Source organism: Osmerus mordax, chromosome 18 (assembly GCF_038355195.1).
Source record: "Osmerus mordax isolate fOsmMor3 chromosome 18, fOsmMor3.pri, whole genome shotgun sequence".
NCBI classification, from domain to species: Eukaryota; Metazoa; Chordata; class Actinopteri; order Osmeriformes; family Osmeridae; genus Osmerus; species Osmerus mordax.
The window spans coordinates 10,764,370-10,786,545 of record NC_090067.1 but is presented as its reverse complement, the minus strand read 5'-3'; the positions used below and the strand labels follow the sequence as shown (position 1 = coordinate 10,786,545).

At 48.6% G+C, this 22,176-nt stretch overlaps 2 protein-coding genes across 7 annotated transcripts; both read left to right on the top strand.

The window, feature by feature from the left end:
• Nucleotides 1-7: 7 nt before the first annotated feature.
• Nucleotides 8-7,424, top strand: satb1a (SATB homeobox 1a). The gene is made up of 10 exons (XM_067256305.1): nucleotides 8-218; nucleotides 412-588; nucleotides 762-888; nucleotides 1,327-1,450; nucleotides 2,474-2,585; nucleotides 2,796-3,310; nucleotides 4,311-4,505; nucleotides 5,057-5,206; nucleotides 6,198-6,395; nucleotides 6,597-7,424. Exons 1-10 carry the CDS (start codon nucleotides 8-10, stop codon nucleotides 7,422-7,424), a joined length of 2,637 nt encoding a protein of 878 aa, XP_067112406.1.
• Nucleotides 7,425-10,405: 2,981 nt separating this feature from the next.
• On the top strand, nucleotides 10,406-22,139 carry tbc1d5 (TBC1 domain family, member 5). Of its 6 annotated transcripts, none has more exons than XM_067256493.1 (23): nucleotides 10,406-10,471; nucleotides 14,515-14,551; nucleotides 14,625-14,798; nucleotides 15,450-15,501; nucleotides 15,706-15,814; nucleotides 15,901-15,990; nucleotides 16,082-16,156; nucleotides 16,295-16,362; nucleotides 16,482-16,584; nucleotides 16,895-16,983; nucleotides 17,089-17,139; nucleotides 17,236-17,305; nucleotides 17,535-17,707; nucleotides 17,856-17,998; nucleotides 18,198-18,304; nucleotides 18,765-18,850; nucleotides 18,962-19,239; nucleotides 19,598-19,660; nucleotides 20,152-20,357; nucleotides 20,485-20,584; nucleotides 21,160-21,239; nucleotides 21,321-21,584; nucleotides 21,763-22,139. In XM_067256493.1, exons 3-23 carry the CDS (start codon nucleotides 14,702-14,704, stop codon nucleotides 22,015-22,017), a joined length of 2,559 nt encoding a protein of 852 aa, XP_067112594.1. In that variant the 5' UTR covers nucleotides 10,406-10,471; nucleotides 14,515-14,551; nucleotides 14,625-14,701; the 3' UTR covers nucleotides 22,018-22,139. The 6 variants fall into 6 exon arrangements, with proteins under 6 accessions (XP_067112594.1, XP_067112593.1, XP_067112591.1 ...); XM_067256492.1 differs by having other exon boundaries at nucleotides 10,410-10,471; nucleotides 14,676-14,798; XM_067256490.1 differs by lacking the exon at nucleotides 10,406-10,471 and adding an exon at nucleotides 14,188-14,247 and having other exon boundaries at nucleotides 14,676-14,798.
• The last annotated feature ends 37 nt before the right edge of the window (nucleotides 22,140-22,176 follow it).

Here is a 22,176-nt window from a genome sequence, read left to right as displayed (position 1 = left end):
ATTCCAGATGAACCCCCAGACTGATAGAGCTCAGCTGCCCGAGGGTTGTAACCCCTATGGAGACCCCCGACCCCCTCCTGCTAAACTGTCCCGTCTGGATCTGAATGGAGGAGGGCCCACACCACAGGGGAGGCTTGGCAGCCCAGGGGCCAAAGCCCCCAGCCTGGCCACCAACATCAACACCCCAGGATTGCAATCCAGGAGCTGGCACAAGGAAGGTGAGAAAGTTGGAGAAAACCAGTTAGTGACTTTACATTATTTCCATTTTACCTGTATTTTCCCCCACAATATGAAAATAGGAAAAGAGACACATCCAAGTCTGCCTGGCTTTGCCAACTTTTCTCTCCCCTTAGTGTAACCTACAAGTGTTTGTGTTATCTGATTGGCTGTGCTGTGTGTCATTCATCCCAGGGAGCCTGCTGCCTGTGTTCTGTGTGGTGGAGCACAAGGAGAGCCCGCCCGAGGGAGGGAGGAAGGAGGAGCATGCTGAGTTTGTGCTGGTCAGGAGAGAGCTGCTGTTCAACCAGCTCATTGAAATGGCTTTACTGTCACTGGGTTACTCCCACAGCTCAGCAGCGCAGGCTAAAGGTAGCTTTGTGTGTGCACAAACCAGTGTGTGTGTTTGTGTGTGTGTGTTTGTGTGTGTGATTGTTGCACTGCAGGGCTCATCCTCACGATTCCACCACCGGTAGGATCAGACCTGGATCAGGTCCTTACTAGTGTTGGTATTGGTATTGAACGTGTGTGTGTGTGTGCTGCAGGTCTGATCCAGGTAGGCAGGTGGAACCCTGTCCCTCTGTGCTGTGTGACAGATGCACCGGATGCCACCGTGGCTGACATGCTGCAGGATGTCTACCATGTCATCACCCTCAAGATCCAGCTACACAGGTACCTCCCAGCCCAGCCCAGGCCCACCAGAGAGGCTGGCAGAGTACAGAATGAGGAACAGGGGCACTCCTAGTCTTGGAATGACTCTCTTGATTTGTCTTGTCTCTGTCTAGTTCCATTTCTAAACTACAACAATCAACTATCTCTCCCCCTTCCCCCTCCCTTCTCCCTTCTCCCTTCTCCCTTCTCCCTCTCCCTTCTCCCTCTCCCTTCTCCCTTCTCCCTTCTCCCTTCTCCCTCTCCCTTCTCCCTTCTCCCTTCTCCCTCTCCCTTCTCCCTTCTCCCTTCTCCCTTCTCCCTTCTCCCTTCTCCCTTCTCCCCTCTCCCTTCTCCCTTCTCCCTTCTCCCTCTCCCTCTCCCTCTCCCTTCTCCCTTCTCCTTTCTCCCTTCTCCCTCTCTCGCGCTGTTTTTTGCTCTCTTCCCCCTCCCTCTCTCGAGCTGCCCTCGTCTGGAGGATTTGCCCCCAGAGCAGTGGAGTCACTCCACAGTCAGGAACGCCCTGAGGGAACTGCTAAAGGACATGAACCAGAGTTCACTGGCCAAGGAGTGCCCCTTGTCTCAGGTACAACACACACACACACACACACTTGCATACATGATCATTCATCCACATAAACACATCAACACCCACTGTATAGAGAAGCAAGTGTCCTATGGTTTGCCCTTGTTAGTCCTGTGTATGTGAGTGTGTGTGGGGCTGCAGGAGCCTCGAGATAAGAAGTCCAGATTGCCTACAAAGATAAGGTTGAGGGTAGAGAGCGATCAGATGGATAAGATAGAGATGCTTATCCTTTAAGAGTCATGCCTCCTCCCTGCCCTATGCAGAAAAAAAATCCTCCATGTACAACTGTTATAATGTCTGCAGTTTGTCTGTTTGCCAAGCAAACATATACACACATTCCCACAGAAAGGTAACCGCAGCAGACAGCAGAGATTGATGTGTTTTCAGAATATTTTTGACAATCCAGTGGTGTGAGTTATCTGGCCGTAGGGGAAAGACTGCATGTTTTGTCACTTTAATAAAGAGAAATATTTCACTTTCTCTCCCTCCGCATCCCCTCTCTCTCTCATGTTCATAGGTGGTTCCATTCATTTGCCACCCTCCTTCCCTCTCTCCCCCCTCTCTTGCTCCTCCCCCCCCCCTTTCTCTGTATGTTTGTTAGAGGCAGAATTAAAATAAATATGAGAATATGAAAGGTGTAATCAGATGTAAAGATTGTGCAGGCTTGTCTTAGGGGAAAACGATGTGTGTGTCTTGGAAGATGCGTGTTTGTGTGTGTATTCTATCATTTATTACCCCCAGCCTCCGCTAAGTATCTTAAACAACAGATTGCTCAGTTGAGGCTATACACAGTGTGCGCACACACTAGCGCGCGCGCACGCACACACACACACACACACACATATACAGTCATCTGTCTTTATTATCTTGTTACCTGAGGGCCTTTTTTAATAACACAGATCCATAAATATCAGAAAGCCTGTTTGTAGCATAAACAAACAGAGGTAAAATTAAAATAATTCTTCGAATTTTTACAGTCTGTCTTTCTTTCTTTTTCTCTGTCTCTCTCTATTCCTCCGTCAGAGCATGATCTCCTCGATTGTGAACAGCACCTACTATGCAAACGTCTCTGCAGCCAAGTGTCATGAATTTGGCCGATGGTACAAGCACTTCAGAAATTCGAAAGGCATCATGGGTAGGTATAATTTTGTTCCCTTCAATGGTATATAGTATATAGATATTACATACTAGTACTAAAGCAAAGTAGGTATGGCTGGACAAACAGTTATATTGTGGCTTTGTGATGGAAGAAAAATGTAGTTTACTGTTTGGCATATTGTAAACACAATATTCTCTCTCTCTTCCTTCCCTCCTCGGTTTTCTGTTCTTGTCTCATCAACTTTAGAGATTGACGGCTTCCCTGAACCAACCCAACTGGGCTCCACCCACTACACCTTTAGCCAGCAGCCAATCCCAGGCAGCACAGCCGAGCAAGCCAGCTCCTCGCCCCTCCCCTTTCCTCATGGGGGCATGGCCACTACCATCTCTGGGCGTGGCTCCCTCAATCTCCACCCCTCTGGCCTGGTGAACGCCCCACTCAGCCCTCAGTTGGTCAGCCAGCAGCTGGTGATGGCCCAGTTTCTGAACCAGCAGTATGCAGTTAGCCGCATGCTATCCCACCAGGGGCTGTCTGTCTCCCCCCAGCAATACCTCAACCACCCCCCAATGGGGAGGTCCTCCACCCTCCTGGCCAAGTCCCTGGAGACCCAGCCCCAGCCTGGCCTCGGATTGGGCCCTCCAAACCAGGCCACTGGGCCCTCAGATATTTCCAGTGAGATCTACCAGTGGGTGAGGGATGAGCTGAAGAGAGCAGGGATCTCCCAGGCTGTGTTTGCCCGTGTGGCCTTCAACAGAACCCAGGTATGGATAGAGATGGAAAGGGCTATATGTGATGTGTGTGTGCTGGTTGGCATTGGTTGTGCTGCAGTGTTCTCTATTGGTGTGCATGGGGGTTTGTGTGTTTATGAGTGTGTCTGTTGTGTGCTTTCTAGGTGTGTGTGTGTGTGTGTGTGTGCGTGTGCCAACTCTGCAGCAGAGACCGGTGCCAGTGGTAGAACAGCTGCTGGGCGAGCTAATCACACTCCCTCTGAGCCCCCCTCTCCTTCTCCCTCCATTTCTCTCTCTGCTATTCCTCGGGCCATCCCTCTCTATCTGTCTCTGTCTTCCTCTCAGCTCTGCCTTCTACCACTCTTCACCAGCATTTTTGGACGTCCAAGGTTACTGCTACCCATCTCCTCGCCAAATATTTCTTCCCTTTGTCTTCAACCAACCCCGCCTTCCCACACCCCTCTCAATGAGGAGAGAAAGCAGATTTGAGCTGTTGATTATAACCCAGCCAAGCTTTCAAAGACGGGTGGGGGGGGGGGGGGGGGGGGGGGGGGAGGGTGTTAGGTAGACCCGGCCTAGTCCTATCCTCATCCCTATCATTATCATTATCATCACAGTTGTCATTATAATCATCCAACCTAGCCATTAGAACACCCCACCCTCACCAGTGTGGAATGCATCATTTGGGTGTGGTGTATCTGCGAGTGTGTGTGTGGGTCTGCGTGCGCGTGGGCAAGTGTGCAGACAAACCTCTGTATTCCCGTCAGAGATAATACGGTAATAGGGTCGTAATAAGGGAGCTTTCCAGTCTGTCTGAAGGTGTTGATCCAAGAGACTTGCCTGCATTATGATATCTAGAGCACTTACCCACCCAGTCTGGGCTTGTCGAGGTGTATGTCTGAGTGGGATTCTCTGCGTTCAGAAGAACCACTGGTATGAATATAGAATAAATGTGGTCATTGTTAGGTTTTTAAAGTGTCTATTATGTTCAAATGGTATTGTGCGTCTCTGGGTGTGTGTGTTTGCATGTCAGGGCCTGCTCTCTGAGATCCTTCGTAAAGAGGAGGACCCTAAACATGCATCCCAGTCCCTATTGGTCAACCTGAGGGCCATGCAGGGCTTCCTTCAGCTGCCTGAGGTGGAGCGAGACCACATCTACCAGGAGGAGAGAGAGAGGAGTCTGACCGCATCCACAACGGTCAGCCATACAGCCAGCAACACCACACTGGTTAGTCAGGGGAAGAGGGTGAGAGAGAGAGAGAGAGAGAGAGAGAGAGAGAGAGAGAGACAGAGAGAGAGAGAGAGAGAGAGAGAGAGAGAGAGAGAGAGAGAGAGAGTGAGAGTGAGAGAGAAAGAGAAAGAGAGAGTGGCAGAGTTGTTGGTATTGTACAACAGTGTGTTTGTTGATGTAAGGATCACATCCCTCTGATGTTTCAGTCTAGGAAGGAGGAGGGAAACTGTGCCAAGGCAGAAGATTGGCACTCCCAGGCTTCCTTAGGCATTCCTCCAGTGAGTTTCCCCCTTTATCTCCCTCTATCACTTTTGCTCTCTTCCAACAACCCTCTCTCTCTCTCTCTCTCTGTCTCTCTCTGTCTCTCTGTCTCTCTCTGTCTCTCTCTGTCTCTCTCTGTCTCTCTCTGTCTCACTGTCTCTCTCTCTCTACATCAAACCATGTACACATTTTAACCCCATCCCCCCTGTTTCCCTGTAGTCCTGGCTGTCTCTCTACAGTGGACACATTGTAACCCCCCCCCCCCCCCCCTCTCTCTCTCCCTGTAGTCCCGGATGTCTCCTGTGGGGGTGGAGCTGAAGGCCCCCAGCTCTGTGCTCCATGTCAGCAGCTCCATCTATGAGGAGGTCCAGCAGGAGATGAGGAGAGCCAAGGTTTCCCAAGCCATGTTTGCCAAAGTGGCTGCCTCCAAAAGCCAGGTACACCCCCCCCCACACACACACACACACACATATAAACACTCATGTAGACATACAGGTGCACAAACACAGGCATCAATGTACATGCACTGTACACACACACACACACACACACAGAGAAGTTTAGAAACACTTATTTGAAGGCAAGGCCAGATATTCTAGCAGCAGCTGCAGTCTACAGAGAGCTGTCATCACTGCACCAGACTGCCATTGTGTCCTAAATCACCGCTTTGGCACACACTCACCAACAAACACATACACACACACACAGCTGATCTTATTGTTCTCATTTTCAAGGCAGATACATAAGCCTGTTATTGCCTTTTGTTTTGAGGATAATTTCCCTCTGTGGAATGGAAGCATTGCATTTGTCTGTTTTTATTCAGTATCTTTCTCTGTTCTTGTCACATTCATGTCATTTCCTTCATTCTGCTTGTCTCTTTTTCTCTCTATCCAACCCATTCCTCCCCCTTTTTTCTTCCTTTCTGCTTTCCTCCCTCCCTTCCTCCCTCCTTCCCTTGCCCTTTTGATCTCTCTTTTTCTTTCTCTCACCCCCCCCTTTCTCTTTCTCTCGTGTTCACCACAAGCTTAATATAAAAGGTCATACAGAGGTTGTGTCAGTGCTGACAGGTGTTCTAGATACCCTGAGGTTTAGATACCCCTCCTCCCTCAACCTCTATCTTAATTTACCTCTACTCTGCCTATCTCTCTCTCTCTTTGTGAGACTGCTTGGCAGCCAATGCCGTGCTGAAGCGCTCTGTTGTATCTGCTCAGTGCATCTGGATAGTATTGTGTGCTAGTGCTGGGCTTCAGCCAGGTGTGTGTATGAGTGTGTGTGTTTATGTGTGTGTGTGTGTGTGTGTGTTGATGCATATGTATATGCTTGTGTGTGCCAGTGTTGGGCTCCAGCCAGTGGTGGTAGCATGTGTCGTGTGGATGTGAATGTGTTTGTGCTGGATAGATAACAGGAATGTGTGTGTGTGTTCTGCAGGGCTGGTTGTGTGAGCTGCTACGCTGGAAGGAGGATCCCTCCCCGGAGAACCGGACGTTGTGGGAGAACCTGTGTATGATCCGTCGGTTCCTCAGCCTGGCGCAGGCAGAACGCGACGCCATCTACGAGCAGGAGAGCAGCACACTGCAGCAACCCTGCCTGGAGAGACTCTCACACCTGACGGGCGACAACACACTGGTGTGTACGCTCGACATCACGCCAGCGTAGACACACACACACACATACAGCCACACAAGCTATTGTTCGTTAGCGCACGTTGAATGTTTCATGTTCCCTCTCTCTCTCTTTCTTTCCCATTGCTCTTTCACACTCTCTCTCATCTATTTCTCTCTCTCTCTCTCTTTCACTCTCTCTCATCTCTTTTTCTCTCTCTCTCAGCTCCAGCGTCCTCCCACCCCACTGTCCCATCATCCCTTGCAGCCCCAGACAGGGCCTCGTCTGCCACCACGGCAACCGTCCACTGCCTCTCCGGCCGAGACAGAGGGGGACAAGGTGCAACTGCGGGCATGGTGGGGACGCAATGGTGAAGAAGGGGGTGGATACACCCGGAGTGAGGGAGGCAGAAGAGAGAAGTGGGGTAAGGGCAAGGACTGGGGCAGTAGCATTGGGGTGAGGGAGAGAAGTGAGGGAGGGAGTACTATGGAGAAGGTTAGGGCCGAGGAAAGGGGTTATAGGAGTGAGGGCAGAGGCGATAATGACACTGGTGAAGGCGAGGGCGAGGTTCGGAGGGTATCCCAGGAGGCTTTGGGGATCCTTCAGAGTTTCATCCAGGATGTAGGCGTGGACCCAGATGAAGAGGCGGTACACACACTGTCTGCCCAGCTGGGCCTACCCAAACACACCATCCTACGCTTCTTCCACAGTCAGAACCACAACAAGAACCAAGACCAGGTTCAGGTCCAAAACGAGAGCTCTCTGCCCACCTATAACCACAACCACAAAGACAAGCAACGCCACTTTTCAAAAACAGCCCTGACTCAACCTGACAAGACAACAGGAGACAAGGATCAAGATAAGGAGGAGGAGGATGAGAGAAGGATAGCAGAGCTTACTGGAAAGATAAAGAAAGATGAAGAGAGTGAAAAGATGGAGAAAATGGATGGAGAAAATGAAAGGGAATTAGGGACAGATACTGTCAACTTGAAGGAGTTGAACATTGGTACTCAAACCACTGTCACCCTAAAACAGGAGGGGCAAATGGTCTAACTAAATCACCTGACACAGCAGAAGTAAAATGGCTTCAACAATTACTGTACACTCTTAAGGCCCGTTCACACCAAGGACGATAACGAGAACTATAACGATAACTGTATTTGCATCCATACCAAACTCGACGATTAGCTTCTAGCAATGTTGTCTTCCATTTCAAATACGTGGCCGCTTTAAATTCAGATGGATTCTGATTGGTTGTCAGTGTTTATCGTTCATAAATTGGGAAATAAATCGTTTTGAGTGATCCCAACAATATGGTTCCGCTATATAGTTGTCGTTATTGTTGTGGTGTGGGCTCTGCTATTCTTTTAAATATAGAACAATTCTTAAAACTGATTCTGATTGTGAGCTTGATAAAGAAATTGACTTGCTTCACATTTATTATAATCCGTTGGAACCTAATGAGATAAACAACTTCAAAACTGTGATGTGTGTTTACTCTGTGTAGGTTTTCCCAGTTTGTTGTGAATCATTGACAAGTATAGTATCACACAAATCAACAAGTTATAGACATGAACTTGAGAAAGCACTTGAGATGCTCGAAACATCATTATGCCAGCAAATGCCTTGAATTACTGTGTATGTTACTGCCACTTCGGTTTTGTGATGTTCATTGTGTCCACATTGATGGTGTCTAACCAGTTCCGCTGTATCCAGCTCAGCTTATGGACTCTTTTTGTTTTGTTTCACAAAACATGCAACACATTCTCGGTTGCATAGCATTCATCTACAGTATTCTATTCTGTCTAAAATTGTACTTATTTTTTTCAACAAGATACATTCCACTTGCATTATTATTATTTACATATACTGTTGTGTCTTTTAGTCGATGATGCTGATTTGAGGGAACATTGATTTTAAAAGCAGGACTTGCATGCATGTTGTAGGTTGCACGCATATTTTTGTTCACTCATTAAATTAACTTATTCTGTTCAATTCACCTGCTGTGCTTCTCATTTGTCTTATTTACAGTAAATCAAACCAAAAAACTGATCCTTAGTCTACAGCTCAATTCACGTGTATTATTCACAGATAAAGCTTTTTTAATTTCCAAAAAATTAATTTCCTTTGTGAGGTACTTTCACCCAATAACCACAAATGGGTATGAGGTGAAATCATGATCGTTATTCTTTAATGTTGCTCAACTGAGGATACTTTAATCAACTATACATTTTCTCTCTTCAATTATTCTAGCATATTCTAATAAAGCCCCTCTCCTTGAAATAAATCATAATTTTCAAAGGCAATTTCTTACATATTCATACATTTTGATTGGAAAGAATAATAAGGGATACAAACTGATTTCAATTCTTTAATTTAAACCCTGCTCTCAAGACGATGAAGTCTGATGGGTCAGTGATCAAATTACTTCCATTAGTCACCCATTAATACAGTTAACTTCATATATGCCTGATCTTCTCTTTTGTTATTATTCAAAGTCTTCAAAGGAGGACACTAGATGATTCACGCACACATCTCATAATACAGCTGCTGGACCGACTGAACACACACCCATATTAAGACGCAGCTAATATTAAAGTAAATACAGTGTTCTGGATAAGAGACAGGGAGAGCTGATAGTGCCAGTGTGGTTTCTTGGCTGGTACTGAAATGTCAACATGATCAGATGTCAACATCCACCGGTGTCAATATGCTTTGAGTGAGTGTGATTTCAATACAGAATATTAAATGATAGGTGCACTGAAAGCTCCTCATGTCACACTGATAGGTCTTTCTTTGGCATGATATTGTTTTGTCTTTCAGTCAGCTGTTCGCCCTGACAGGGTCAAGTCTGTGTCAGTCGGCATGTACTTATAGCGGGTGCCATTCCATTGGACCACTGTGTGTTTTATCAGTTTGTGAATAGATCCCTGTTCCTGGCTTTGAGACACTGACCATCTGTGTTGATGGCCTGGGCCCTGTACCAGTGGAGCTCTGTCTCACCCTCATGTGCCTCTCAATACAGACCTGTGTATCTCTCGTGTAACGGTCTCTACTTTGTCTGACCGTGTTTTTTTGTGTCTTTTCTCCTCTTTTACTGTCACTGTCATATATCCCGTACTTTTCAAAAGTATTCCATACCCATCTCAGACTCTCCATCTCTTTTTCTCTCTCTCGGTCACCATCCCTGTCTCTCTCTCTCTGTATATCTTTTGATGTTGCACATGACTGTTCTTCCTCAGATGGTAAAATGTTCAAGGCCCATTTCCTCAGAATGGCTTTCAGAGTAATTCAATAAAGCTTAGTGCTTTCTGTCATCTGTTACCATGACAATGCCTTTGTCTGGGCCAATCACAGTCCTCAGATTCCTCATCATCAGTAATATTAGCAATAATAATGATAATGGTGTTCCTGAAAATGCAGCACCCATGATGATAATGGTAATGGTAATGATGATGATGATTATTATTATTGTTATTTCACAAAACTGCCCCCCTCACTCTTGTCCCCCCTCCCTCATCACCGTACCTCAGTGTTATTCATTAATACCAGTTAATGACCCCACCCTCCTTCACACGCATTTAGGTCGTCTATAAAGGGTCTCATTAAGTTTTACCGTGATGACCCTCGTCCCAAACAAGCATAGGCAATATCAACAGATTTGCTCCAGCGTAATTCTCACACTGATGACTCTTCAGAACATTGGATTGTCAGGAGAAAGTCTAATCATAAAATGTAGTAATCTCGTGAAACCAAAACAAGTAACTGTGACAATTTAGACTGGGATTCAGACAATGGGAAATTATCATGACATTTGATCAGTGTGTTCGTTGGTTCAATACTTACATGCATACCTCAACGACGAGATACATACACAGACGTGCCTCACATTTGACCGATATTAAATGAACGATATCAATAACAAGTCGAGTCTTGATTGATTAGATGGATTTGTTTGCTGACGTCACATCAATTTACCTCCTTGGTCACATGTCCTTTCTGCTGTGCCTCAGGCTTAGTACATCCGCCTGACTTGAGAGTGTTTACAATCTGTAGATAGACGGACTGACCGAGAAGAATGGGGAGTTCCGCATGATCAGGTAGACAATATAGACTACTAAACGCCAGAATGGTCAAACTCCTTGTTCTTTAATATCCCCTGTGATTTGCATGATATCTTAATTACGGACATTTGCCGCTAATGCTTGTCAGAAGTCTAAAACGGACAAGGCCTATATATCCAAGCTAGAGCTACAGTTGTTAGCCAAGCATTGTTATTCGGGTACAACTCAGCTAACTAGCTAGATAGCATATCCTGCAAGGTGTTTTTTAGTATTTGGTTAACGTTAGTTAGACAGATTGGTTTTTGACATTTTAGCTAAATATTGTCGACGTGTAAAATATCGTGGGTTGAAATGAGATATCATCCAACCGCAGTTATGCTTATCCGCAGACTTGCTTGGGACAGAGCAAAGATATGTTACTGTGGCTAGCTACCTAACTTGTCTATTCCGATTCTATTGTTTGGCGGCTCGAACATTCACATACAAAGTAGCCCCATCAACAGTCAACTTGTTTGTAAAATGTTCTCATGAGGTTGAAGTAGGTTTCTCTTAGTTAACATCATGTGCATTAAACCCCTTGAGAAAGTTGAACAGTTAAAGGCATCAGTGCTGCAGTATGAAAATAATAGTTGTCAGGACCTTTCGTAACTCGCTAATTTAGTTACCTAAACATAACCTACCTAGCAAGCACACACCCAAATATATTATGTACGCATACTATCTAGACCTAGTTGATTAACTCAACGCTTAATTGCTACGTCAGGCGGTTTAAGATGGCTGTCAGTTGTCTGTGTTGCATTATACTGTTTGGATTGATTCTTAATGATCCGAACCCTACACAAGAATCGTGTACAGTGAGTGAACTGGCTGCATAGTTAACCCTTTGATCAATGGTCTAGGTACTGGACACAAACAATGCAAGCACAATGCAATCCTTTCCTTAGACACACTTTTAGTAAATCTATCTGACAGCATAATCCGGGTATCTGAGTCCTTTAGTTGCCCATTAACACACGTCATAACCTGTCATATGTTGTGTTCATAGCCCTATACTTGACATAGACTGGGGGTTCACTGTTTATAAACATGCACCAGAAGACTATCTACTGTCACGCATATGAACAGAGTAGACACTTTGTGTTTTTGTCAGCCTGTATGTGCACCTGAATGTACTTAGCTATTCGTAGGCTATTCACACACATTCAGATGCACACATTATGGTCAGTAGGCCCTGTGAATATGTGGCTGTGCATTGACCACTCTTCAGGTTACTGACAGTCAGTTACTAGTAACCTTGTCATTCTGTAGTTTTACGAGGTCGGCTACATTTCAAGCAGTACTAGTAATATAATTTCTCATTCCGTAGTTGCACGTGTTCAACTTCTAATCAGTCGCTCATCACCCGGCACCCTGGCCACAGTGCCCAGGATCTGTCTGAACAGAAGCCGTTTGGTCTGGTTGCTCAGATCATGTGACTCTTAAGGCTGTAGGGCAGTAATTTTGTGCTGAAGTCGAGGCATGTGAGTTTGTTTAACGATGGATGGGGGTTCTATCCCCCCCCCCCAACATTTTGCTGACTAATCTCTGTCACCTAGCTTCCCTTATCAGCCTCACCGTTTTCTCATCCCTGGCTACTCCAATGTCTGGTCTCATGTGCTTCTAACTGAATGGCAGCATGTAGACATGGCTTCATTTACATGTAGTCATTTAGCAGACGCTCTTATCCAGAGCGACTTACAGTAAGTACAGAAACATTCTCCCTGAGGCAAGTAGGGTGAAGTGCCTTGCCCAAGGACACAACGTCATTTGGCATGGCCGGGAATCGAACTCGCAACTTTCTGATTACTGGCCCGATTCCCTAACCGCTCAGCCACCTGACTTCATCAGTTCTTCCTGGTCTTTTTGAGGACCAATGAGAGCAAATCATCCTCTTTTTGTCTTTTATTTGATCAATTTTCCTACCCTACACGGTCTTTCCTTCGGATAGAAAGTCCAAAGGCACATGAAAACAGTTTAATAGGTTAAACAGCTTAATCCATGAAAAAGCTATTCACTTTCCATCCCAAGAACCTGCAGTCACATGGTTGAAACCCTGAAGTCTGTGTTGTGTTGTTTTTCTTTCTTTTTTTCATACAGCATGCAAGAACAGGCCTACTTCTATCTATGCAGTGCAGCCTGTCTGTAGCTTCACTGTCTCCTGGATGGTTTTTCACAGCAGTAATGATGGAACTCTGAGTGCACTCTAGCTTCTCAGCTGATCCACCGTTCTAGAACATTCTCACACCCTCAAAGAATCTCAACAGATTCTGAGCCTTCCTAGAAGAACATGCAGTCTAACAATGTGTTATAATCCAGTGGCCATATATAGGCCCCTAGAAGGGTCCTGGTCAGATTAGTCACCTGTGCCCAACTGAAACATTACTGTGAGATATGAAACTGTCATGCACTCTTAACTTCATGCAAATGCAAACTGGTAGCGGAGGACTAGGCTAAATATGCTAAGAGGAAGCGAGTTGTCTGGGTAGTCCTTAGTGCGCTGTATTTAATGTTGACTTGACATACAATCTCTGGGTTTGCTTGGGTCCTGTTCGTGTCAGGTCCCAGATATGCCAGTGTAAATACACATCGACGCACCAAGTCTAACGTCATAATACGTCCTGTGCCAGTTACGGGTTTATCACTGTAAATCCCAGGATAAAGTCTGCCACCTGAGCATGTGGCAAGACATGCAGCACTATTTACCTATTGATTTATTTATGCGTTTCATGATGTATTGATTTGATTATTTCATGAAAAATGTATACGTTGAATTATTGAAGGTGATTTGTGGTAAATTATGCAGTAGTTAATTTGCCTTGATTATGGTGTTGTGAAGTTTAGTGTTATGAAGCGGGAGGCTACTCTCTGGGACAGAAGTAATGAACACTGCGGAAGACAAGGTTTCCTCCAGGCAGCTTGGGTGCAGTCTACAGCCTGGAGCGGCACACACACACACACACACACACACACACACAACATTCCTCTGCATAGTCTTAACGGGGAATGAGTGAGTGATATGGGGAAGTAAACGCCTTGTTCACTGCATCGCAGCCACTCTCTCTCTTTCTCTCTCTCTCTCTCTCTCTCTCTCTCTGAGACTGCAGAGAGAGTTGTTGATGCAGAAGGAAGTTCATCATGTACCTTGTGAAATGAGGAAGTCCAGCCTGAGAGGAGCCGGTGGGACAACACTCAGGATCTTAGTTTTTCCACTGTCCATCATGTCATGGTCTCTACTTTAGGGGAGTTTTGAGATGGTGCAGCCTCCGAGGTTGTCTTTGCGTCTTTCCAGAGATTGAATTGAAATATGCACAAAGGGAAATTGGCAAGCAGGTTTTATTATTCAGATGAAATCTTGTCAGTCTTTCCTTTACCAGAAAAGATTAGGGAACACGTCACATTATTTACCTCTTCAACGCATCTCTAACTCGCCACGGTTGCAGATTAGTTATGATTATTTAATGGGATAATTCCTTTTAAAAGAAAAAAGGGCGAAAGACAAGGGGAGGAAACACAGAAGGATGCATTAGTCTTTGTGAGAAACAGATGTTGGTGAGCCAAACGGGCGAATATATTATGCATATAAAATTATTTCTATTTTGATAGCTTGCCTAGCTGATTTATCGCATGCCATTCTGTGCGTCTAGTTAATAGGTTTAAGAGTTGCCTTTGTTGTGTTATTTCCATAATTAATAAAGGGAAGAAACATAATTTGCATGGAACGCGTGCTAGGACGCAGGCATGCGCCTCTGCATCCACCCTGCATTCCCAAACACGTAAGTAATCCAGTCAGATTAAGCACGAGAAAGACAGGAGTCGATTAACCTAGATTGGGGGGAAAAACTGGGTTTACTGAACAAATTTGCTAACTTTGTTTTCGTGTGACGGTGTTCAGGGTAGGTTCAGTCGTGTGTGTACTAATAGGCGTCGAGTTCCTGTTTTTGTTTTGTGTCGTGGTCACAATTCAGAACTCAGAAATGACAACACCTTCCGTCATGTCAAGTCCTCGCAAAGTTAAAACCTTTTCTCCTATTCTCTTTCAGATACCCAGCTTTCCAAGAAAACGCCACATTGTGACTGGTAAATCCTCACCTCAAACACTCAGTCCTACACATTATACAAGCTGCAACACCCACAATCTGTCTCTGTTTAGGCTGAGGGCTTTCCTTGACAACCAGACCCCCCCTCCGTTGCCTCCCTCCAGGACCAGGTCTCACCGGGTTGGCGGTCATGCAGCACCCTAATTTCGAAACCCGTCACCCCCTCCAGACGGAGGACCAGGAGACGGGCTTCGACCCGCTGAACAACTTCAACAGGAACCGCAGCCGTGAGTCCCCGTTTGGCACTAAGGCTTCTGAAACACTTTCTAGCCGCCCGGCAAGCTGGATGACCAGGTTAAACTGGAATAATCTGCCCCCGTGTGAACAACACCCATTAGAAAGGTAGCTTCCTCCTGGGGCCAAGACCGTGAGCAGGAAGGAGGGAGAGGAGAACTGAGGGAGGGAAGTTTGAGGAGAGAATTGGAGCAGATTGTATAATTGTGAGTCATGAACGTGCCTGATGATGCCGACAGGCAGATGGGGGATTGCATGTACTTGCAGAAAGGGGATGGGGGTGGGGGGCGGTGTTGACTGTGCGTGTTGTTGATGAATATTCATCCTGAGTGTCTCAGAGGAGTGATACACTTCTGGAACAAATTTTGATTGACAGGTTTCAAAGTGGAGCTTTTGATTTTTGATTTTTTTTTTTTTTATCCCAGGCCAAATTAGAGTTATTATATGATGATGTTTCACTGTCGTGGCTTTCCCTCCATGCTGCCTCTCCCGAGACCGGGAAGAGGCGAGCCCATAGATACACATGGAGGAGACATTCCCTCGTTCCCGATCTTGTTGACAAAATGTGAAATGAGAACAATGGCACTGTTGATATGGTCTCCTCGTGGCTCAGTCAAACCTTCTCGACTTTGTGTGTTTGGCAGGAAGTTCAGACAGCTCGTTCTCGGAGTCAGAGTCGACATTCCTCTCCTACAGGTACGAGCTGATAGGAGAACGCAGTTTGGACATGAACAAGTTCATCTCAACTAGAGTCACAAACATCTAATCACTGACCAACAAGCCTACATTAGATTATACTGTACATGATTGGTAATTAGAAATTATTCAAAAAACCCTAATCTCTGGTTCGATCTCTGTCTCTCTCTGTCCCTTTCTCTCTCTCTCTCTTTCTCTCTGAAGGAAAGAGTGGGATGACTTGTTTCTCAATAGTAACTACCTGGCAAGGATTCGACAGGCAGGCATCAACGGCAAATTGCGGAGCAGCAGATTTCGTAGCGTGTGCTGGAAGGTAACAAGCGTGTTGATCGGCGTGTGAGATTAAACATGGCTTGTGATCGCCCTGTTTCTGAACGGGTTGCGGTTCTGTCTTGACAGTTGTACCTGGACGTTCTTCCAGAAGACAAAAGTCAGTGGATCAATAAGACCAAGGAGCTCCGGGCCCAGTATGAGAAGATCAAAGAAACGGTGTGTGTGTGTGTGCACGTGTGTGTGTGTGTGTGTGTGTGTGTGAGAGTGTATCCCAGTCACTGACTGCTGTGTCTGTCCCCCTCCTCAGCACATAACCAACCCCCGCAAGGCTGCAGGTCAGCAGGACCTGGTGGTCAACAACCCTCTGTCCCAGGACGAGGGGGTAAGTGGTCCAAGGATGGAGGTGGGGTATTCAAGTGAGCCCCCCCCACACCTTCTGTAATGGTATAGCCCCGCAAATGGCTAACTGATGTGGTCTGTCGGATGTTTCTCATCCTTCACCTTCTCCCCGCTTTCTCAGAGTTTGTGGAACAAGTTTTTCCAGGACAAGGAGCTGAGGGGGATGATCACCCAGGATGTGATGAGAACGTGAGTCTCCTCAGCGGATGAGTCTGGTCGAGTCTCATAACGCATCGCAGTCTTGACCCTTTACGACTCCCTCTCTCTTTCTCCTTCTGTCCATCCATCCATCCCTCCTTTGTCTTCAGGTTCCCAGAGATCAACTACTTCCACGGGGAAGACGTGAGGACCAAGCTGACAGACATCTTGTTCTGTTACGCCAGAGAGAACGAACAGTTGCTGTATAAGCAGGTACTGCAAGCTCTGCACAGCTGCACATGGAGCCTTACATCCATTACTGACACAATAGGAGCCAATGAACAGTGCTCTTAACAGGAAGTGACACGTGGCCAGGCAGTAGGTAATGATGGGTAATAAAGTCAAATTATACCCCGCCAATGTTCATCCCAGACCTCGTACATCACAGTTAAAACCCCAGACCACTCCGAAACATATTTCACTCGTCTCCTATGTCTCTCTCTCTCTTTCGGCTTCTCTCTCGGACTCGTCTTGCCTCCTCACGGCCTGACCCTCCCTCCATCCCTCTCTTCTCTCCCTCCAGGGAATGCACGAGTTGCTGGCTCCCATTGTGTTCGTCCTGCACTGCGACCACCAGGCGTTTCAGCACGCCAGCGAGACCGCGCACCCCAGGTCACTACTTCCTGCTTGTGGACTCTCACTTCCTACTCTGAGCCCTTGTCCCCTAACATTATACATGGAACGGTGTTTTCCAACCGTGTCTCTTGGTTCCCACAGTGAGGAGATGAAGTCTCTGCTGGATCCTGTGTACCATGAACACGACGCCTAGTGAGTGAGCGCCACGAGCAACGCTGGACACCGGTCAGTGTGTGCCGTTCCATGACTCACTGTGTGTGTGTGTGTGTGTGTGTCTCGCCCCCACAGCGCCATGTTCTCCCAGCTCATGGAGACAGCAGAACCCTGGTTCTCCAGCTTTGAGAGGGAGGTCCGAAAGGTCTGTCGTGTCCCTGATGGGTGCTTTTTATCCACCTCACAGAACTTTTCAAACTGCCTCCCAATCAAACTATTTCTACAGCCCTTTTCTCAGGAAAAGGGTTCCCCAGGCTCCACAGTGTCCCCCCTTTCAGACACACACCCATAGAACTGCTCCTAAGCCAAGCCAAACCCTCAACCCAAATGGGGTCTTTTCTAAAGTGTGCGCGTTCCTGTCGTTGCGGCCGCAGGGGAAGGAGGAGATGCTGACCAGCATGCCCTTCGCCCGGCCGCAGGACGCAGGCCCCTCCGTCGCCATAGTGACCAAAGTGAACCGCGTCCAGGACCAGCTGGTGAAGAAGCATGACGTGGAGCTGCACATGCACCTGAACCGTCTGGAGATAGCGCCGCAGATCTACGGCATGTGAGTGGGGCTGCATGCGTGTGGGACTGGGTGCACAGTGGCATGTGACAAGTGGTGTGTGTGTTTATAGAATGTTGGGTCCAGGGATACACATGTACTTAACTTGGTGTGTAACCTCCCTGTGTGTCTGTGTGTGTGTGTGTACCAGCCGGTGGGTGCGTCTGCTGTTTGGCCGGGAGTTCTCCCTGCAGGACCTGCTGGTAGTGTGGGACGCCCTGTTTGCAGACAGCATCACCCTGGACCTGGTGGACTACGTGTTCGTGGCCATGCTCCTGTACATCCGCGACGCGTGTAAGACCCCTCTGCTCGCTCACGGGACCCTCAAACCCGCCTCACTTACCCATCTACCTAGCCGTCACGGCCAGCCATCCAGCCAATGGCAGCACACCTGCTTACAGTGTCTCTCTCTCTCTCTGTCTCTCTCTCTCTGTCTCTCTCTCTCTCTCTCTCTCTCTCTCTCTCTCTCTCTCTCTCTCTCTCTCTCTCTCAGTGATCGCCAGTAACTTCCAGACCTGTCTGGGTCTGCTCATGCACTACCCGCCCATAGGAGACATCCACTCCCTGCTGCACAAGGCTCTGTTCCTCAGAGACCCCAAGGTACTGCACGCGCACATGTTCGCTCAGACACACACACACACAGACTGTTCTGGGGTTAACCTTTGAGAAAGAGAGAGTGTGTGTGATTGATGACATCGTATGTGATCTGACCCAACAGTGTTGTTTTCGTCTGAAGTGAGCTGTCATCTCTGAATAGAGAGAGAGTGTGTGTGTGTGTGTGTGTGTGTGTGGGCGCGTTCCTCCCCGTGGCGCCGTGTGGGATGTGACCGGTTCAGGGATGCTCCTGTCTCAGGCGGGTGGGGGGGGGGGGAGACGGGCGGGGCTGATCTGGAGTGACATCATTGCCCCTGGCAGGGGCCACCTTGTCAGGACTCATCCCCGTCACCACCACACCTGGGGGCGGGTTTGTGTGTGGGGGGGGGAGTGTTTACTCACGCATCTGATGACACCCACACACACACATTAATATTCACCAGCGTGTGCTGGTCTTTTCCTGTAGAACAACCCAAGACCTGTCAACTACCAGTTCCAGCAGAACCTGGACTACTATAAGACCAGAGGAGCAGATCTAGTCAACAAGACCTGGTAAACACACACACACTCACACACACACAGTATAATAGTACATTTCTTACCAACCACTCCTGAAGATTTCCCACTCGCCTCATTGACCTGACCTCCGCTCTCCTCCTGCAGTGCCACAGCTAAGCCGGCTCCTCTGAACATCAACAAGGTGTCTAACAAGGTCTCCAGTAGTCTGCTGAGCTTTGGCAGGAAGCTCATCGCTCCTGCCATGTCTGGGGCTTCCAGCGGCATCTCTCCAATCAACAGCGAGGTGCTCTCTGCCCCCGCCCCCGTTTCTGTGGCGCCGGCCCGCCCCTCGGGCGAGGCCCCCCTGCACGCCCCCCCTCAACCCCAGTCTCAGCACTACCGCCTTCTGAAGTCTGAGAGCATGCCTGTCCACCTGAGCAAAGGTGAGCATGGAAGCAAATGCAGTATATACGCACACACACACACACACACTGGCTGCAACATTAGTAGAAACCAAAATGACCATGTCATAGTTATTAGCAGCATTCTGGGTATGTGTTAACATTTGAGTGCATGCGCTTGCGAGCATCCATATGTAAACCACTTTTAACCACTGGATGTTTGCATGTGTGTGTGAGGGGGTTGTATTTTGACTGAGTAAGGTTGTGAGCGCGTGTGTATACGTGTGTGTGACCTTGTGTGTGTGTGTGTGTGTGTGTGAGCGCGTGTGATCTTGAGCGTGTGTGTGTGTGTGGCCATGAGCAGCTAGATCATTGCTCGCCTTACTCTCCTGTCTGTTAGATGTAGTTTCAGACGGACTCTCTCAGGTCTCTCTCCCTGCCCAGATATTCTCTGACTCACAAGGTAACTTCTGCCACACTGCTTGTGTGTCTGTATGTGTGTTTGTGGGTGTTTTTTGTGTTGTTGCATGATTGTATCACTCATATTGCAAACCAACAGTCAGTTAGAATGACTTGCAGTTCAGTTTGCCAAAACAGTAAGTGGTTTTAACAACTGAACTGAAATTCAGACTGAAAAGATTTGCTTCTGTTCTTGTGTTTGTCAAACTGTTCGGAGTGTCTTGTGTTTCTGTGCTATGTGTGTGTTTTGGTTTTACATTCTCTATGGTATAAATAAATGCTTTAAGTTACAATAAGTGAATCAGTTCTAAATTGAAGACCTGACCTGAGAAGGGAGTGGATTTTTTTTATCAACTAACACAATCCATCTTCTCTCTCGCCCCAGTTATGTTCAAGATTTAAACAATGCTGTCATTCTACTTCCCTGAGCACCACCGCCTCCTTCGACTGCCTCTGACCTGAAAATCTCTCTCTCCATCTCCCTCTCCATCCCAGGCCACGCCTCCAGAACGGTTAGCTCCTCCCCCAGTATCGAGAGCCTCTCCGGGGGGCGTGGTCACGCCACAGCGTCCCCGCCCCTTCCTCCCTCCAGGGGAAGTGACGTCAGTACCTCGTCCCCGCCCCTCTCGGCCACCAAGAAGGACTCCTTCTTCAACATCACCCGCTCGCGCTCTCACAGCAGGACGATGGGCAGGAAGGAGGTACAGAACACCTCGCTGTCTCTCGCCCCCCTCTCCCTCCCTCCCCATCTTACCCTGCCTCTCCTCTCTCTCGCTATGTCTCTCGCTCCCCCCTCCCTGTCTCACCCTGCGGCTGTGTGCTTCTCAGGAGGAGGAGCTGGAGGGGCAGGTCTCCTTCCTGCAGGGCCAGATCAACGACCTGGAGGCCATGAGCAAGTACTGTGCCAAGACCATGAACACACACATCGGTCAGTTCACACCCACACACAATCAGTAGGAGCACACTTGGGTTTTAGAACTGTTTGTGCATGGGATCACTATTTGGTTACCTGACTGACTGCCAAGCTGAGTGGCTGCCTGGAAGGGTGTCTGGCTGTCTGCCCGACTGGGTGACTGGTTGTTTGCCTGGCTGGGTGTCTGCCTGGCTGGCTAGCTGGTTGTGTGCCTGGTTGTGTGTCTGGCTGGGTGACTGGTTGTGTGCCTGGCTGGGTGTCTGCCTGGCTGGGTGACTGGTTGTGTGCCTGGCTGGCTGACTGGCTGGGTGCCTGGCTGGCTGACTGGTTGTGTGCCTGGCTGGGTGTCTGCCTGGCTGGCTAGCTGGTTGTGTGCCTGGCTGGGTGACTGCCTGGCTGGCTAGCTGGTTGTGTGCCTGGCTGGCTAGCTGGTTGTGTGCCTGGCTGGCTAGCTGGTTGTGTGCCTGGCTGGCTAGCTGGTTGTGTGCCTGGCTGGCTAGCTGGTTGTGTGCCTGGCTGGCTAGCTGGTTGTGTGCCTGGCTGGCTAGCTGGTTGTGTGCCTGACTCTGTGACGGTGCGTCTCTCCACAGCGAAGATCCAGGAGGTCATCCTGCAGGAGCACCTGGAGAAGGAGGACGAGGTGTTGGTGGCACTGGCTGGCCTCAAACAGGTACAGCAGCGTGTGTGTGTTTGTGTGCGTGTGTGTGTGTGTCTGTCTGTATAACCGTCTCTCTTTCTTCCTGTGTGCCAGATCAAAGACATCCTGAAGGGGGCGCTGCGGTTCAACCAGAGCCAGCTGGAGGCGGAGGAGAACGAGGAGATCACCATCGCCGATGACCACTACACCGCCGCCGCTGCTGCCGCCGCCGCCCAGCATGCCGCCGGGCGCCGTGACGACGCCACAGGACACGCCGACCACGGCAAAGGCCAGGACTTGGACGGCGAGGAGATAGTGAGCACGGACGAGAGGGAGGAGGAGGAGGAGGAGGCGTCCTCCACTCCACCTGACACACAGGTACACGTCTGCCACTCACCTGTCAGACTGCACACCTGCAGACTGACCACTTCTTACAAACCCGACTGCTTGTTTCAGACTTGCCTTGTCTGGTGTCTATTTACCGGCTAACTGGCTGTTTTTCCTCTGATGACCTAGCTAGCCCTCTGATTGACGACCCGGTGTTGTCCTGTCCCAGGTGGCGTCGTCCGTGGGCTCGGAGGGGAAGAACTGGGACGACTACATCCTGGTGTCCCAGGACCTCCAGACCTCCGAGGGAGGGGCGGAGCGCACGCCTCCAATCCGACGGGACCTGGTCCGGCCAGAGCCGGAGGGGGCCGGGGCGTTCCAGGACCCCCTGCTGAGCGCCACGTCGGGCTCCTCCAGCCCGGACGAGGGCAGCACCCACAGCAAAGACTCGGACTTCACCATCGTCAACCCCGCAGACCTGTGAGCCGGCCGGGCCCCCTGCTGGACGGGGGTCGGACCAGCCTTTGCTCCAGCCGCGTCATTACCAGGAGAAGAGGACGTGTGGAGCTGACCTCGGGTCTGCTTCCAGGGGCTATCTTCGTCGTCCCGTCTTGCACACATGGGACTGAAGACTTGGAGCTGT

Coding starts and splice junctions, on each gene's coding strand:
- satb1a (XM_067256305.1), top strand. CDS start 8: ATGAACCCCCAGACTGATAGAGCTCAGCTGCCCGAGGGTTGTAACCCC. Junction 889..1,326: donor CTCAAGATCCAGCTACACAG/GTACCTCCCAGC, acceptor CCCTCTCTCGAG/CTGCCCTCGTCTGGAGGATT. Junction 6,396..6,596: donor TGACGGGCGACAACACACTG/GTGTGTACGCTC, acceptor TCTCTCTCTCAG/CTCCAGCGTCCTCCCACCCC.
- tbc1d5 (XM_067256490.1), top strand. CDS start 14,188: ATGGAACGCGTGCTAGGACGCAGGCATGCGCCTCTGCATCCACCCTGC. Junction 15,502..15,705: donor TCGACATTCCTCTCCTACAG/GTACGAGCTGAT, acceptor TTCTCTCTGAAG/GAAAGAGTGGGATGACTTGT. Junction 17,999..18,197: donor CCTGTACATCCGCGACGCGT/GTAAGACCCCTC, acceptor TCTCTCTCTCAG/TGATCGCCAGTAACTTCCAG.